This window comes from Octopus sinensis, linkage group LG5 (genome assembly GCF_006345805.1).
Source record: "Octopus sinensis linkage group LG5, ASM634580v1, whole genome shotgun sequence".
NCBI classification, from domain to species: domain Eukaryota; kingdom Metazoa; phylum Mollusca; class Cephalopoda; order Octopoda; family Octopodidae; genus Octopus; species Octopus sinensis.
The window spans coordinates 35,954,616-35,970,397 of NC_043001.1; the positions used below are offsets into that span (position 1 = coordinate 35,954,616).

Sequence of the window (15,782 nt, forward strand, 5' to 3'; positions counted from 1 at the left end):
TATATATATATACATGCGTATAAGCAGCAAAAAAATAAGGATTAACAATATATGTGTGCCGCTCGTGTATCCACTGTAGCTATAGAAAAAATGAGTACGTGACATCACAACAATACAGGATTATTAAAATGTCTCATAATAAATATATATACTTCGTTTAACTATAGTTTTCTTTTCATATATTATTCAGTAATAATCTTTTCTAGTTTGCTGTCAATGGCTTTTGATAATAGATATTGTTTTATACAGAATAGAAATGTGTCATTATAGGAAAGCGAGATAATATTCATTGTCTTAAAAGACGGTTTTTTTTTTATGTGTATATTGTTTTATGTATTTCAGAAAAATGTCATGTCAAAAGATGAGAGAATATTCATTGTATTAAAACTGGCACAATATACCGTAAGTGCTTTTGTACAAGTACACATGCATGCATGCATGCATTGCATGCATACATACATACATACATACATACATACATACATGCATACATACATACATACATATACACACTCATACAGAGGCGGTATCCCAGTATGACCTGAATCTAATGACCGAAACAAGTAAAAGATGTACATACATATATATATATATATATATATATATGTATATACATACATATATACATTCGTATATATATATATATATATGTATATGTATAAATATGCATATATATACACATATATACATACAGACATGTATACACACACACACACACACACACATATATATATATATATACGTACATATATACATATATCCATACATATATACATATATGCATACATATATATATATATATATATATATATATATACACATATATACGTATATACATCTATCTATTAATCTATGTATGTGCGCGTGCCTGCGAGTGTGTGTGTGTGTGTGTGTGTGTGTATCGCTTGTTTCAATGCTTGAACACCAGCGTTGCTGGTGCACCGCCTTGATGAGTTTAAACGAGCAAATCGAGCCCAGTACTTACTTTTAAACCATCAGTCTCTCTTTGCCTAATCGCTGAGTTACAGGTATGTTAACACACCAACAGCAACTGTTAAGTGGTTGTGGGAACGAATACATCTCAAACACAAAGGGACAAAGCACCTTAGTTTTTTTTTTCATTCGCAAAATATGCACTTTTTAAAAGGAAAGAAAAAAATTTGAAAATCGACTATAATTATGTAGTATTCCAATCTCATTGCTTTGGAGGTATGATGTTATGGAGAGACAAAAATTGGAGTAAAATGTTACAGAGGGTTAAATATCGAAAAAACTGTGTATTTTTAGACCATAGGGAGACAGAAATTTTCTGCGCTTAGCGGAGCGGTGTCAACTTTGTGGTTTTACCCTGTGAAATATATAGTTCAGCGTCTGACCTGTTCATTGATGGTTTCTAAATAAACAGAAATACCTAATAAAATCAACATGTATCATCTTACTGTTTCTTTTGTCTCTTCGATGATTGTATTTTTTAATTATTTTTTAAATTTGTTATATTAATATATTTGTCTGTATGGGTTTTACTTTATGCGTATTTCAGTATAATATATATTTGTCATGCATTAGTGTACATCCTTTATATAAGTGTGGTGTGTGTGTGTGTGTGTGTGTGCGTGTGTGTGTGTGTGTGTGTGTGTGTGTGTGTGTGAAACGGTGACGTCTGTCTCCAAAATTTCAAAGTTGACGCTTGGATTTGTAAACTACGATAAGAATAACATTGGTCAACATAGAATTTCTCCTAAGAAAGAGAATACTTGTATCTTATGTTTTTGCATGCAGAATTCAAAAAATAATGTCAAATCATCTGTATCACCCACGGTTCCTCTGTTCCACGATATCCCTCTCAGTTCCTTTTATGTGGGTAAAAATTTCGGTTTAGCTGTTGAAATGTGAAGCTAACGGTTTAAGAAATACTTTTAATTTGAATTGTTATGAATAGAATCAACCTAGGGAAATCATAAATCCAGCTATCTTAGTCAATGAGTCCCAAAAATATATGATATGAAATATATGAAAAAATACTAGCACACAGAAAAATACTAACACTCAGAAGCACAGAAAAATATGTATTATAACTAACACACAGAAAAATTAAAACAAAACACGCGGGTGGAAAAGAATTTCGTGGTGTGGAGAATCAAGTGTAAAACATCAACATAGACGACAGTGAGACATAACACATTGTGCGGTTGTCATGGTGACAAACTGCTAATGCCACGTTGTCTGTTAATTGGCTCAAGTTACCTAAATTTCCCCAACTTTAATTCCAAATAACATCAGATTCTTTAATTTACGAGATAAAGTAATTGGTTGATCGTAATCAAAATTTAGGGTTGCATCGATGCACCAAAATTGAAAGCAATCTGAGCAAAATTAAGTGGGGATCATTTTGCGAATGAGAAAGACTTGATACGAGACAAATACACACACATAGGCGCAGGAGTGGCTGTGTGGTAAGTAGCTTGCTAACCAGCCACATGGTTTCGGGTTCAGTCCCACTGCGTGGTATCTTGGGCAAGTGTCTTCTGCTATAGCCCCGGGCCGACCAACGCCTTGTGAGTGGATTTGGTAGACGGAAACTGAAAGAAGCCTGTCGTATATATGTATATATATATATATATGTATGTGTGTCTGTGTTTGTTCCCCTAGCATTGCTTGGCATTGCTGGTGTGTTTAAATCCCCGTCACTTAGCGGTTTGGCAAAAAGAGACCGATAGAATAAGTACTGGGCTTACAAAAAGAATAAGTCCCGGGGTCGAGTTGGTCGATTAAAGGCGGTGCTCCAGCATGGCCGTAGTCAAATGACTGAAACACACGTTTATATATGGCATCAGGAATCGACAATTAATTGGTAGCGTGTACCATGCTTTCGCTGGTGTTTTTCAGGTGCTTGTGTAGCCCTGAGACGTAAAAGACACAATCTTGGTTTTCACATGACCCAACGACACGCCATGGAAATGACAACTAAGTGGAGAGTAGACTACTGTTAGCGTCCAGCTGGTATCTATCATAACTGGATTGACTGGACGTGAATTAACTGATGTTACCCGGTATACGAATCGAACCCACAACCTCATATATAGAAATTTCTGAACCATCCTATATATTTGCATGTGAGTATCGTAATTGATATAAACACACGCCCTATGCGTACAGAAATAGTGCACTCATACTCTCTCTTTACCCTTTTACTTGTTTCAGTCATTTGACTGCGGCCATGCTGGATCACCGCCTTTAATCGAGCAACTCGACCCCGGGACATATTCTTTTGTAAGCCCAGTACTTATTCTATCGGTCTCTTTTGCCGAACCGCTAAGTAACGGGGGACATAAACACACCAGCATCGCTTGTCAAGCAATGCTAGGTGGACAAACACAGACACACATACATATATATATATATATATATATATATATATATATAATATATATATATATATATATATATATATATATATATATATACATATATACGACGGGCTTCTTTCAGTTTCCGTCTACCAAATCCACCCACAAGGCTTTGGTCGACCCGAGGCTACAGTAGAAGACACTTGCTCAAGGTGCCACGCAGTGGGACTGAACCCGAAACCATGTGGTTGGTAAACAAGCTACTTACCACACAGCCACTCCTGTATACGTATACGTTGAGCGAAATATACACCCATTTGTGTACGCCTCACACACACACTAATACTTGACACATATTTTCCCCCTCTCTCGCATATGTGTTTATAAACACCCGGATTGTAAACGCGCGCGCACACACATATTTTCATATATATTTCCTCCATTTTCTTACATTCATTTGTGCATAAGAGTCTATTTCCTTGTATCTGTGTCTCTATCTGTGTGTGTGAGCGCGCGTATTCGTACGGTAAAGATATAGCATGTATGTATAAGTAAATAAATTGAATATTTTGTAACTTAACCCCAGTTTAGCAAATTGGTCTGACCTTACTTATCAACATACTAAAATACTAAGAGGACTCATTCCGTCATATATTTACTGGCTGCTTGCTATCACAGTGCGTGAACCTTACAACTCAAGCGCTATTTTTATGGTCGTTGCCAATGATCTAAGGGCAGCTACTGTTGAAAATTCGCTGGATATTTCAACAACGTTCAAGGCTCCAACTGGCATCCTGGCGCCAGTTAAGTCGATTAAATAGAAACAACAGCTGGTAATAGGATTTGAACTTTGTATGTGTATATATATATATATATATATATATATATAATGTATGTATGCATGCATGTATGTATGTATGTATATATATATATAGTATGTATGCATGTATGTATATATATATTATATATATATATATATATATATATATATAATATATATATAATGTATGTATGCATGTATGTATATATATATATATATACATACATACATACGTATATAGATAGATAGATATACATACGTATACAAATTCCCATATATATATATATATATATGTGTGTGTGTGTGTGTGTGTGTTTATATGTGTATATATATATATATATATATATATATACGTATATACATATGTATAAATATTCATATATATATATATATATATATATATATACATATATACAAACTCCTGTATATGTATGTACGCATGTATGTATGTATGTCTGTATGTACACGTACGTACGTATGCATGTATGAATTTCTTCCGCGGATTTGTATTTGAAAATAAATCCGGTCAGGATGACATTACTTGTCACTGTATATGAAAAAAGTGAAACCTGAACATGTTTTTCCATTATGTCTCTGAAAATTATTTGGTCTGGTCGCTGTTATGCTTTGACTTCAATTTATCCCTCTACCCACTTATATGTCCAGCTCTTTCTTTCTTTCTTTCTTTCTTTCTATCTTTCTTTCTTTCTTTCTTTCTTTCTTTCTCTCTCTCTTTCTTCCTCTCTCGTTCTCTCTCTCACGCTCTCATAAATACATATGTATGTACGTATGTATGTTTGTATAATTATTGAAACTCAGTATTTCTCTCGCGGTTCGAATTTCATGCCACCTCGATCTTAAAAGCGAGAACCTTTTTATACCTTACAGAGACATGCTACTTAAATCGTGTGGTAAGTAAACAGCCTCAATAAGCCATATGCTCTACAATATATACTGGGCACCCCTCTTTCAATTGTTCGACACAATTTAAAGTTTGTCATTGCACATGAGTATTTATGCATATGAGCTGAAGGTGACTATATAAATGCTCGAATTGCAATAAACAGCAACATAGGCGCAGGAGTGGCTGTGTGGTAAGTAGCTTGCTTACCAACCACATGGCTCCGGGTTCAGTCCCACTGCGAAGCATCATGGGCAAGTGTCTTCAACTATAGCCTCGGGCCAACCAAAGCCTTGTGAGTGGATTTGGTAGATGGAAACTGAAAGAAGCCCGTCGTATATATGTATGTATATGTATATGTTTGTGTGTCTGTGTTTGTCCCCCTAGCATTGCTTGACAACCGATGCTGGTGTGTTTACGTCCCCGTTACTTAGCGGTTCGGCAAAAGAGACCGATAGAATAAATACTGGGCTTACAAAGAATAAGTCCCGGGGTCGATTTGTTCGACTAAAGGCAGTGCTCCAGCATGGCCGCAGTCAAATGACCGAAACAAGTAAAAGAGTAAAAGAGTATAAATTCAATCAGTATTGCCTTAAATTCGTAAATTAGTGCTAGATGATTACCCAGAAAGTGATTGCTCGCTTTGGACTATTTTTGATTATACGTTGATCTGCGTGATCTGTGTTGATCTGAGCATGTATGTTGATCTATGAGTCTGTGATGGTGTATATGTAGCTTTCTCTGTCTGCGTAGAACCTTTTGTCATTTTTCTGTCTTCGATTTATGAGAAACGAGAGCGCAAACCACTTCAAATCGCTTCATTTAATACAGAAATCTAAGTTCCATAAATACGTAGTAAAGCGGTCTAAATACTATTAATTAGATCCCAATTTCTATACACTCCGACATCAAATTCCTCAAGCAACAACTTTTGTTATCACCCCACCAAAACAAAAAAACTATGTTGCGGTTGCTTTTATCCACAGTTCTATTCTTTACTCCTTGAACAATGATTCTACCTAACCAAGAAATCAATATCATAATAGTTAAGTGCGAGTACCATAGAACATGGCTTCTCATGGGGGTATTATTTTGACTGAAAAGGGTGTGGACAAATTAGCACGATATTGTATGTTGTAGCTTCAGTTTTATAATTTGCTCACCACCATAGCGAATAAAGGATAATCCCATATATTCAAGGTCTGTTTAGTATTCTCATTAATAAAGAGTAGAGATGTAAAAGAACTTATTATTTTTATATAGGCGTAAGAGTGGCTGTGTGGTAAGCAGCTTGTTTACCAGCCACATGGTTCCCGGTTCAGTCCTACTGCGTGGCACCTTGGGCAAGTGTCTTCTACTATAGCCTCGGGCTGACCAAAGCCTTGTGAGTGGATTTGGTAGACGGAAACTGAAAGAAGCCCGTCGTATATATAAATATACCCAAAAGCTCTTACGAATTACAAAAGATACGATTTCTCTCATAGATTTTGACATTGTGCCTCAGTTTTAATTTTTGACTACCTATTGAAGAAAATGTTTAAAGCACGAAACTAAATTCCATGCTATACACATTTTTATCAATACGTTGATGGAACGGATTAAAATCAATGAAGACTGTAATGAAACTTAACCTTCTCAAACTAAAATATATACGGAAGAACAATATTTCATTACTTTACATAGTAAGTTTTCGTTCCTGAGCACTCTTAATTACTGGTCAAATGTTTTTTGTACCTCCAAGAAATTTAATCAATTCACGTCTAACACTCACAATTTTTTGTTTCCGGCTGTAGTATGATTCTCCAGATGTTATAGGTACATAAATGAAAGTCTCATCTTAATATTCATAATATCGCTCTTTGATATTTCCGATCGATACGTGTACTACTCTTACATGTAGCATACGATTATTTAAGCCATCTGGTTTTCCATATCGGTAGACTACTCCAGATTTGTGGATTTTAAAGATTCAAGAAAATGTGTATACTATCTGGGACGTTCGTTCTGGTAAAGTATTTACATCAAATTAGTCATCGGAGAATACATAACATGTCGAATCTTTCCTTAAGATATACATAATGTTAGATCATTCTTCTGACAAATAGCATAACAGGTACAGTTCTGAGTATGAAACAGAAAACTTAGTTGTCAGATATTTAATTCATAGGACATGTTCGACTACTTCAAAAATCGAAAGAACCATGTACACACCATACTTGAGGCCTTGCTGAGGCACGAATACGTTGAGCTTAAGTTGGAGTTTATGATCTAAATATTAGGGAATAAGCAGATTGAGACACGAAACCAGTCGTTCTAGTTCTTTCAGATACACAAAACATACAAAAATGTCACTGCTGACTTCGTACGTTTGCATGTGTGTGTGTATGTGTGTGCTTCGTGAGGGAGTGTCCACATGTATATTGTGAGGCAGTATCCACGTGTGTGCGTCATTCCAACAATTACACTGGGGGGGGGGGTACGTGCACGTTTAATTTATGTCTTCATAGAAGGAAAAAAGACCTAAAACATTTAGAGCTTAAAACAATTACCACGAAGAGGAACGTGAAGAGCAAATGCAGAGATGAGCGGAAAAGAAGAAATGCATGAATGAACTAAAAAACTAAAGATTAAATCATTAAGAGCGTGAGATGAAAGGAAAAATATAAGTGGAAAAAGTGTGAGGTGAACGAAATATGAGGGAAGGAAGAAAAGAGGGGGATTCTACAGAGGAAAGAAAAACAAAAAGATAAGCGTTAGTTACTTCAGTAATGAAGAATTTGTACAAGACAAGAATGAAGAGAAGACAAGAAAAAATGAAAGGAGGCAAACGATAAAGTAAGAGAGAGAGAGAAAAAGAGAGAGTGAAAGAGAGGGAGAGAGAAAGAGAGAGAGAGAGAAAGAGAGAGTGAAAGAGAGAGAGAAAGAGAGAGAGAGAGAGAAAGAGAGAGAGAGAAAAAGAAAGGGAGAGAAAGAAAGAGAGGGAGGGAGAGAAAAGAGAGAGAGTGAAAGAGAGAGAGTGAAAGAGAGAGAGAAAGAGAGAGAGAGAGTAGATGAGAAGAGACAGACGGAGATTGGGAAGAGATCGAAAAGATGTGAAACGTTCGTATGCAAGATAAGTGAAAGGAGAAGAGAGAAAAAGGGTGAGGAGAGAGGTGTTACAAATACTGAGGATATGACATTTAATGAGTTAATAACATGCCGAGTAATTAGTTTAATTAAATTCGTTGTGCTCGTTGGATGCTGGTGTTGTCTGGTAAACTGAAAGCTGTAGAGGAGTTTATTGTTGTTGAATAGGGTGTTGTTAATGATGATGGTGGTGGTGATGGTGGACGATGATGAAGTTATTGACTGGTTGTTTTCTCTCTACCCCCTCTCTCCCTCTCTCTCTCTCTCTCTCTCTGATCAAAGACTATCATTATTTTTTTTTGTCTATCAGGCACTTTAGAAAATATAGCTAAAATGAGTTTTAGTGTAATTTCGAAGGTCTTTCAAGATTGCCGATTGGATTACTCAAAATGTCAGTAGCTTCATAAATGTGAAACCACGTTATACGAAACAAATATTGAATAGTAACATCGATAATGTATGTATGTATGTATGTATGTATCTATCTATCTATCTATCTATCTTTATCCCTAAGTATGTATGTGCGTATGTATGCATGTTTATATATATATATATATATATATACATATACATACATACATACATACATACATACATACATACATATACACATGCATATACATATACACATGCATACGCATATACATACACACATTATCGATGTACTATTCAATATTTATTTCATATACATAGGACGCCATGATAGATCGTTAGCCCCTACACGCATTTTTTTCTCTCCTTGTTTTTTTCTGTGTATCTTTCTGTCGAAGAGCGTAGGCTCGAAACGTAAAATACTTTTTCTATTTCTATTCCTGAGCGCTATACTAATACTTTTGTTTGTTTGTACTCCACCTGCCTTCGTCTTTTGTTTATTTTCATAAACTTTCCCGTTATATATATATATATATATATATATATATATATATATATAATATATATATATATATATTATATATATATATATATAATATATATATATATATATATATATATATATATATATATATAGGCGCAGGAGTGGCTGTTTGGTAAGTAGCTTGCTAACCAACCACATGGTTCCGGGTTCAGTCCCACTGCGTGTCTTCTGCTATAGCCCCGGGCCGACCAATGCTTTGTGAGTGGATTTGGTAGACGGAAACTGAAAGAAGCCTGTCGTATATATGTATATATATATATAAGTGTGTGTGAATATGTTTGTGTGTCTGTGTTTGTTCCCCTAGCATTGCTTAACAACCGATGGTGGTGTGTTTACGTCCCCGTCACTTAGCGGTTCGGCAAAAGAGACCGATAGAATAAGTACTGGGCTTACAAAGAATAAGTCCCGGGGTCGATTTGCTCGACTAAAGGCGGTGCTCCAGCATGGCCGCAGTCAAATGACTGAAACAAGTAAAAAGAGTAAAAAAAGAGTATATATTTATTTATTCATACATATATACAGACATATGCATATACATACATACATTATCGATGTACTATTGAATATTTATCTTTGTACGACTTTGCAATGAATCTGTCAGTGTGTGTGTGTGTATACGTAGTCATGTGCTACGTGTTTCGTAATCAATAACAGAGCAGAGAGTAGATTATTATGTATACGTGCATGAGAATGTGCGTACGCATTTGTGTATATGTGAGAGTGTGTGTGTACGTGTGTGTGCGTGAAACTGCACAAATGGGAGTACCTCCCATGAAACTCCTATGCATTTCCGTGTGTGTTTTATAAACCAATATATGTAATTTGAGGCAAATTTGTATACATATATAGATTGGGTTAAATGCAAACAAATTCATATGCACATACCAACCTATATACATTCGTGAATACGTACATATATACATATATATGCATATTGTAGATGATATCGTCGAAAACGACGTGTTAGTGTCCAGTTGTTCGATCAACTGAAGTTTAAATACGTGCGTTTTCTTTTTATATTAATTTCTCGTCCTCAAATTCCCGAGGAAAATCTTAATTATATGTAACTTGACTATATTTACTTCACTTTCAATGAATAAAGTCTGAATCAAACATCTAAACAATGCTTCTATCGAGTAAGATTACTGCAGACCATAGCCATTGAGTTCAAGTACTTCGCTTAGATATTAATGACATGTTGACATGCCGATAACAGACGACTTCTGACGAAGCTTGCCCTATAAGAAACAAATTAGTTTCTTATATTCACCATAAAATTAGTCATTGAAGACGGGAAGCTATTTCCATTGAATGAAAACTGCATTAAATTCTCGGTCTTCTAATTGAAATCATATTTCTTTTACAGCCAAGTCAATCGATGCAAACATTAGCGACAACAATGGTTGGTAGCAGCAGCGATGAAGGAGATGATGTAAACCGTAGTAATAGTCATGACAAAGACAAATGAAAACCACTCGTCATTAACTGGTTTTAGAATTTCCATTATACAGGTGAGTGACTTGTCAAGATTCTTCACTAGAAACACCAAAACATTGCTAAAAGCACTAACTCCAGGATAAATCATAGGAAAAATATTTGAGAGGACTCCAAAACAAAACAAAAAGAAATGTAGCCTTTTGTCTGATATCGAAGAGAAATTTTATTTTATAGTTGATTAACCAGACACTTCACATACACACTTTAACTTTCTGATCCAGAAAAATTATGCTTTTTCACCATAAACAACGTAGTTTCACGATGGTATTTCACACCTACAATATTGAATGACATTGCGTATGTTCGGTGCAGGACTATATTATAAATGAAAGCCCCCTAGTTATAAATAATTGAACAAGATATAGTAAATATTCTTCTGATTGTCAGTGTTGTGATGAAATAGAAATATAATAATCGCTTCCTTTCTTATTTCGTCCATATTTGTTCTACAGTCAAAAGGTAATAGTTATGTCTGCAGATTAAGACAATTCTACGGAGTATGTGAAGCGTAGATGAGCTTAAGATTGTTGAATACAAATTAGGATGTAAGTTATTTACAATAATTGAAATTGTTCAATTATTTGCTAATTATAAATAATCTCCAGAAAATATTGCTAGTTAATAACTCTCATCGAAGAAACAATATTTGTCAGCTCTTAGAATTCTCACATCATAATCTGAAATGATTTGAGTCCGGCTGACGATACGAAAGGATTTCTTAATTCCTGGGCACACTCCAATTTTTTCTAAATTGACCGGATATACTCTTCAGATTTCTAACCTTGGATTCTTTGCATTAGCGAGTTAGAAACATGCAGGTAATTCAAATCAGAAATTTAATTAAGATAGGTAGCATACACTCTCTGTGGGCAAGACAATCGAAATACATATATCCCAAATAAACTGAAATTCATGACCAAATATAGTTTTCTTTTAGTTCAAATTCCAGTGAAAAACTTTGCATTTCATACCTACCACTAGTAACAATAAAATAAGTTTCAGAAAAAGTATAGATTTCAAGTAAAAAGAACATATTCTTATTCAATAAACAATTATTTTTGCAGTAGAATGATATGAATGTGTATCGCATGAATGTGTGTATGTGTTTGTGTGTATGCATAAGCTTTGTTATTCCACTTCAAAGTGAAGGCTAATCGAGCAGAAATATATTTAAAGGCATTCTGCCTATGAAACTTCTGGTTTTAATGGGTATCTAGGACTGCACTATCTAACTGGTTTTTTTCTTAAGACGGTTTAATTAGGCTAATCTTCATTGCTATTTCTTGCATAGGAGCTCTCTCGTCGTTGCGTCGTTTGTAGGTGTGATTATGTGTGTTGTGATTGTGTGTGTGTGTGTGTGTGTGTGTGTGTCTCACAGTCAGTTATTTTATCAAACCTCAATAAAAATAGCCTCCCAGATCCAGTGAGTTTCGTGTTACTAAGTGATATTGTGTTATAATTTTGCATACATTACCAGGAACTCGACTTGGTGATACATGTCAATGCTTACCGAGATCCTTAAAGTAGTTTCTTCCAAGTGTTAAGGAGAAATTGCTAGCATAAATACTACTACATCATGTGCTTGAAATGAATTTCAAATATTTCAACGTTGCAAATAGCAAGGAAAACTGTCCCAGCTTCACCATAAGAATGTACTAATGCCAGTAATTAAGTATAATTAGTATGCGGCGCCTGTTAATTCCCACTTGTCGAAGTTTAAGACTTGCATATATCGATTTTATTGGACAGAAACGCTCTAGACATGGGCATAACGTCTTCAGATATTTCACTTGAAGTATAATGCTATTTAATTCTGGTGCAAATTAGCGTAAGAAATATACGAAATAAGTATGTTGCAATGTGTTGTAGGATAGATTAACACATGTTGCATAGGGTTATCAAAGGAATGGTATATAGTAATTATATGGTATCTAGTCTTCTCACCTAGAAATAATATTACCATCAAAAGTTTAAGTAGATGTAAGTTGGAATCGAAACTGCATCCGTAACTAGGTTGGCCGGAAATTAATAGCCACATTGCGGAATTCAATTTTATATATAATTAGATGAAACTGAATTAACGAATGATATCGTGTAAGCCTGCAAGCCATGAAGGCTATTGTGGACTAATTTTATATGACATATTCGTAGACATGCTATTGTAGGGAAGTTTTTAAAAGGCCAAAGATCACTATAATTTAGCTGGTATTCGAAATTGAAATGATTTTAAAAATATGCCATCGCACAGGCGAGAGAAACATAATTAATTACACAGAGGCTCACACACGTTCGTATATAGTAAATACATGGTATCAATGCACACATATACATACACACACAAACAACTATAGCCACCGTTTATAGAGTACCGTTTTCTGAAATTAAGTGTTTTATTAAACAGTGGCGTGAGACCAAGGAAATACCATAGCTGACACCCTTCCCAAATCGGTAGTTACGAGGGAGGGAGCTGAAAATTTCCTGGCTTTGGATAAAAGAAAATACAGGAGGATTAGTTATTTATGTTCATTCAACATATTCTCCCCTAAAATTCATATAGTTATTGCAGAGGTCTTTCTGTTTATCTAAGCCTAGTAAAAGAACTCAGAAGGTTGGGCCGGCAGCCAGATTTTTCGCGACACCCTTAAAGCCAAGAACTTTTCACCACCACCACCCGCATACCCAAATGCAAATAAAGATAACATAGTAGTTTTTGCGTTACTTACATTGAATGTTGAGACGAGCATTCGAACTCTGTAAGGAAAAACCTGTGGTTACATTGGTGGCAATGCATGTAAATGGGCCGTTGTCATCTTCTTGACTGACTCGTAAAATCCGTAGGTTGCTGTTGTCTTGAAAACGTCGACTTGTATTAGATAAAATCTTGCTACGAAACATCCACTGGAAAACGATATGTTGCCGGTCGGATACATCACATTTGATCGTTAAGTCAGAACCTTCAACAACATCCTGACTTTTTGGCATCGTACTGAAGTAGAAGGAATCTTCTCCGAAGACCGAAACTAAAACGAGAAGAAAAGTGAAATTATTAATAGATAGATGAACAAACTTTATACAAAGAAATTATCTTAAAATCAGAAGCAACAATTATTCTTGAATACTCTTGACATTTCAATTAGACATACAAATTAAGGTTATCGAACAACTCTTTCGGAATGTGCTATATCTAAACATTTCTCGTGTATTATTTGATAGCAAAATCTATATGAAAATAGAAATTGTACCCAACCATCGGCTCTCTGCGATATATTTCATAGTGAGTTAACAAAAGACATAACAGCAGTTAGCGTTTTCTGCACAATAACCGACGAAATACAAGATATTAAGGTTTTCGTGTGAAAGTCACACAATATGCCATAAGTGATGGGCAGAAGTGAGTAGAGAGGCAATGAGTAACCAAATAGTTCTGCGGCGAAGAGAAGTATTTTTGCGTGTGTGTGTGTGTATGTGCGTGTGCGTGTGCGTGTGTGTGTGTGTGTGTGTATACACGTATATGTGTATAAAGTTAGTCCAAACATGAAAACACAAGGAGAAAACACAACGTGAGGACGTGGAACAAGTATAGTGTTATTGGACGTTCGGGAAAGGAAAGAAAGGAGGATTTAACGTTTCGAGCGGAGCTCTTCGTCAGAAACATAGAAAAAGGAAAGATATATGTATATATATATATGTGTGTGTGTGTGTATGTGTGTACACACTCGGGAGAGGAAGTGCATTTTCCGTCACCCAAATACAAATTTCACACACAAGACATTGGTTAACCCAAGAAGACACTTGCCAACAATGCTATTCGGTAGTATGGTATCCACAACCTCGTGATTACGTAGCGAAGTTCTTAACCCTACGCCTTTCAATATGAGTCTATTTAGTATGTAAGTATATGAATATGTAAAAGTTATTGTGCATCTAAGAACCACCCTTCTGTAAACAATGTTTGATTAAAATTATATGATTCCATTCTGTCTGCAAATTTTCCTCAAGTGATAAATCTCAAACTTGAACTAGTATTTAACAACATTAAAATATTCTGTTAATAATGCCTACTTAGAGAAATGTATTCAGTCGTAAGTTTCTGTCTGTTTCTTGAAACCACTAATACACTAATTTCTATGATTCAATCTCTGAAAAAGTTTACATCTTCAACAACCAAAAATAGAAGAAAAAAGCCCACTAACGTGTAAGCCAGTATATGCAATTGTATAACGTATAAGTCAGTGTAAGCCAATATATGCAAACATAACTATCATGTTAAAATCATGTAACCCTATGATGAGGAACAATATATCAAATAGGATAAGTTTAGGTTTTTGTTTCCTGCGACTATCTTCAGGCAGAATGCTCTTACGGGTGTTCAGTTTTCTCATTGAAGTTCCATATACTTTAAACATTTCAAGCTGATTCAGATTGTCATTCCTTATCGAGAAACCTATTAACCGAAAGTGTTCAAGCCAAGAGAAACCACGTCTTTTTTAAAACTTACTGCTTCGGAATTACATTATAGTGTGTTTACTGTCTTTCCAGGGTGATAGTAAATGATTTAAGGGAGATATAGTTGCTTAATATATCGTTTTTTTTTTTCCTAACCTTGCGGGTCGAAGTGATGCATAGAGGCTACTTTGTTGGCTTAGAAATATAATTACAGAATTATCGAGAATAATCAACATCTATATATTATTCCAAACGTTAACTGACTTTTAGTCAATGGATTGCCGCTGTGCAGGATTACACAGTTTTTCCATCTACCAATGAGATGGGACGTTACTTATATTTCTACGAAATGAAGAAAAACCAATTAGGGGAACACAAAAGGTTAGTAGCGAAATAACATTCAATATACACAAGAATACTGGTATACACATTACTGAATGTTTACTTATAATTAAATGAAAACTCTCACACGATATACTCTATTAGCTGTCCTTAATACTACCGTTAATTTGATCTAAATATTATTTTAATTATATCTCCTTCCGATAATTACTTCAATTATGTTCTTTGTAACTAGTTACTTTGCAATCTATCGTTTCGGTATAAACCAAACCCTAATCATGTTTCCATCAATTAGATTCTGTCATTTCTTTTTTTGCCAAATCTTCTTAGCAATGTAAGAAGATATATATATATATATATATATATATATATAATATATATATAATA

At 34.9% G+C, this 15,782-nt stretch overlaps 1 protein-coding gene across 2 annotated transcripts in view; it reads right to left on the minus strand.

Annotated features, from left to right (window-relative positions):
- LOC115212320 (inactive tyrosine-protein kinase 7) overlaps positions 1–15,277 on the minus strand; it is a 262,230-nt gene extending 246,953 nt beyond the window's left edge. For both annotated transcript variants that reach the window (XM_029781184.2, XM_029781183.2), the window contains exons 1-3: positions 15,266–15,277; positions 14,430–14,437; positions 13,331–13,643 (exon numbers count right to left, since the gene is read on the minus strand). In XM_029781184.2, the coding sequence (XP_029637044.1) occupies positions 13,331–13,589 (259 nt within the window). In that variant the 5' untranslated portion in view covers positions 13,590–13,643; positions 14,430–14,437; positions 15,266–15,277. The remainder of the gene's footprint in view (positions 1–13,330; positions 13,644–14,429; positions 14,438–15,265) is intronic.
- Positions 15,278–15,782: the final 505 nt, after the last annotated feature.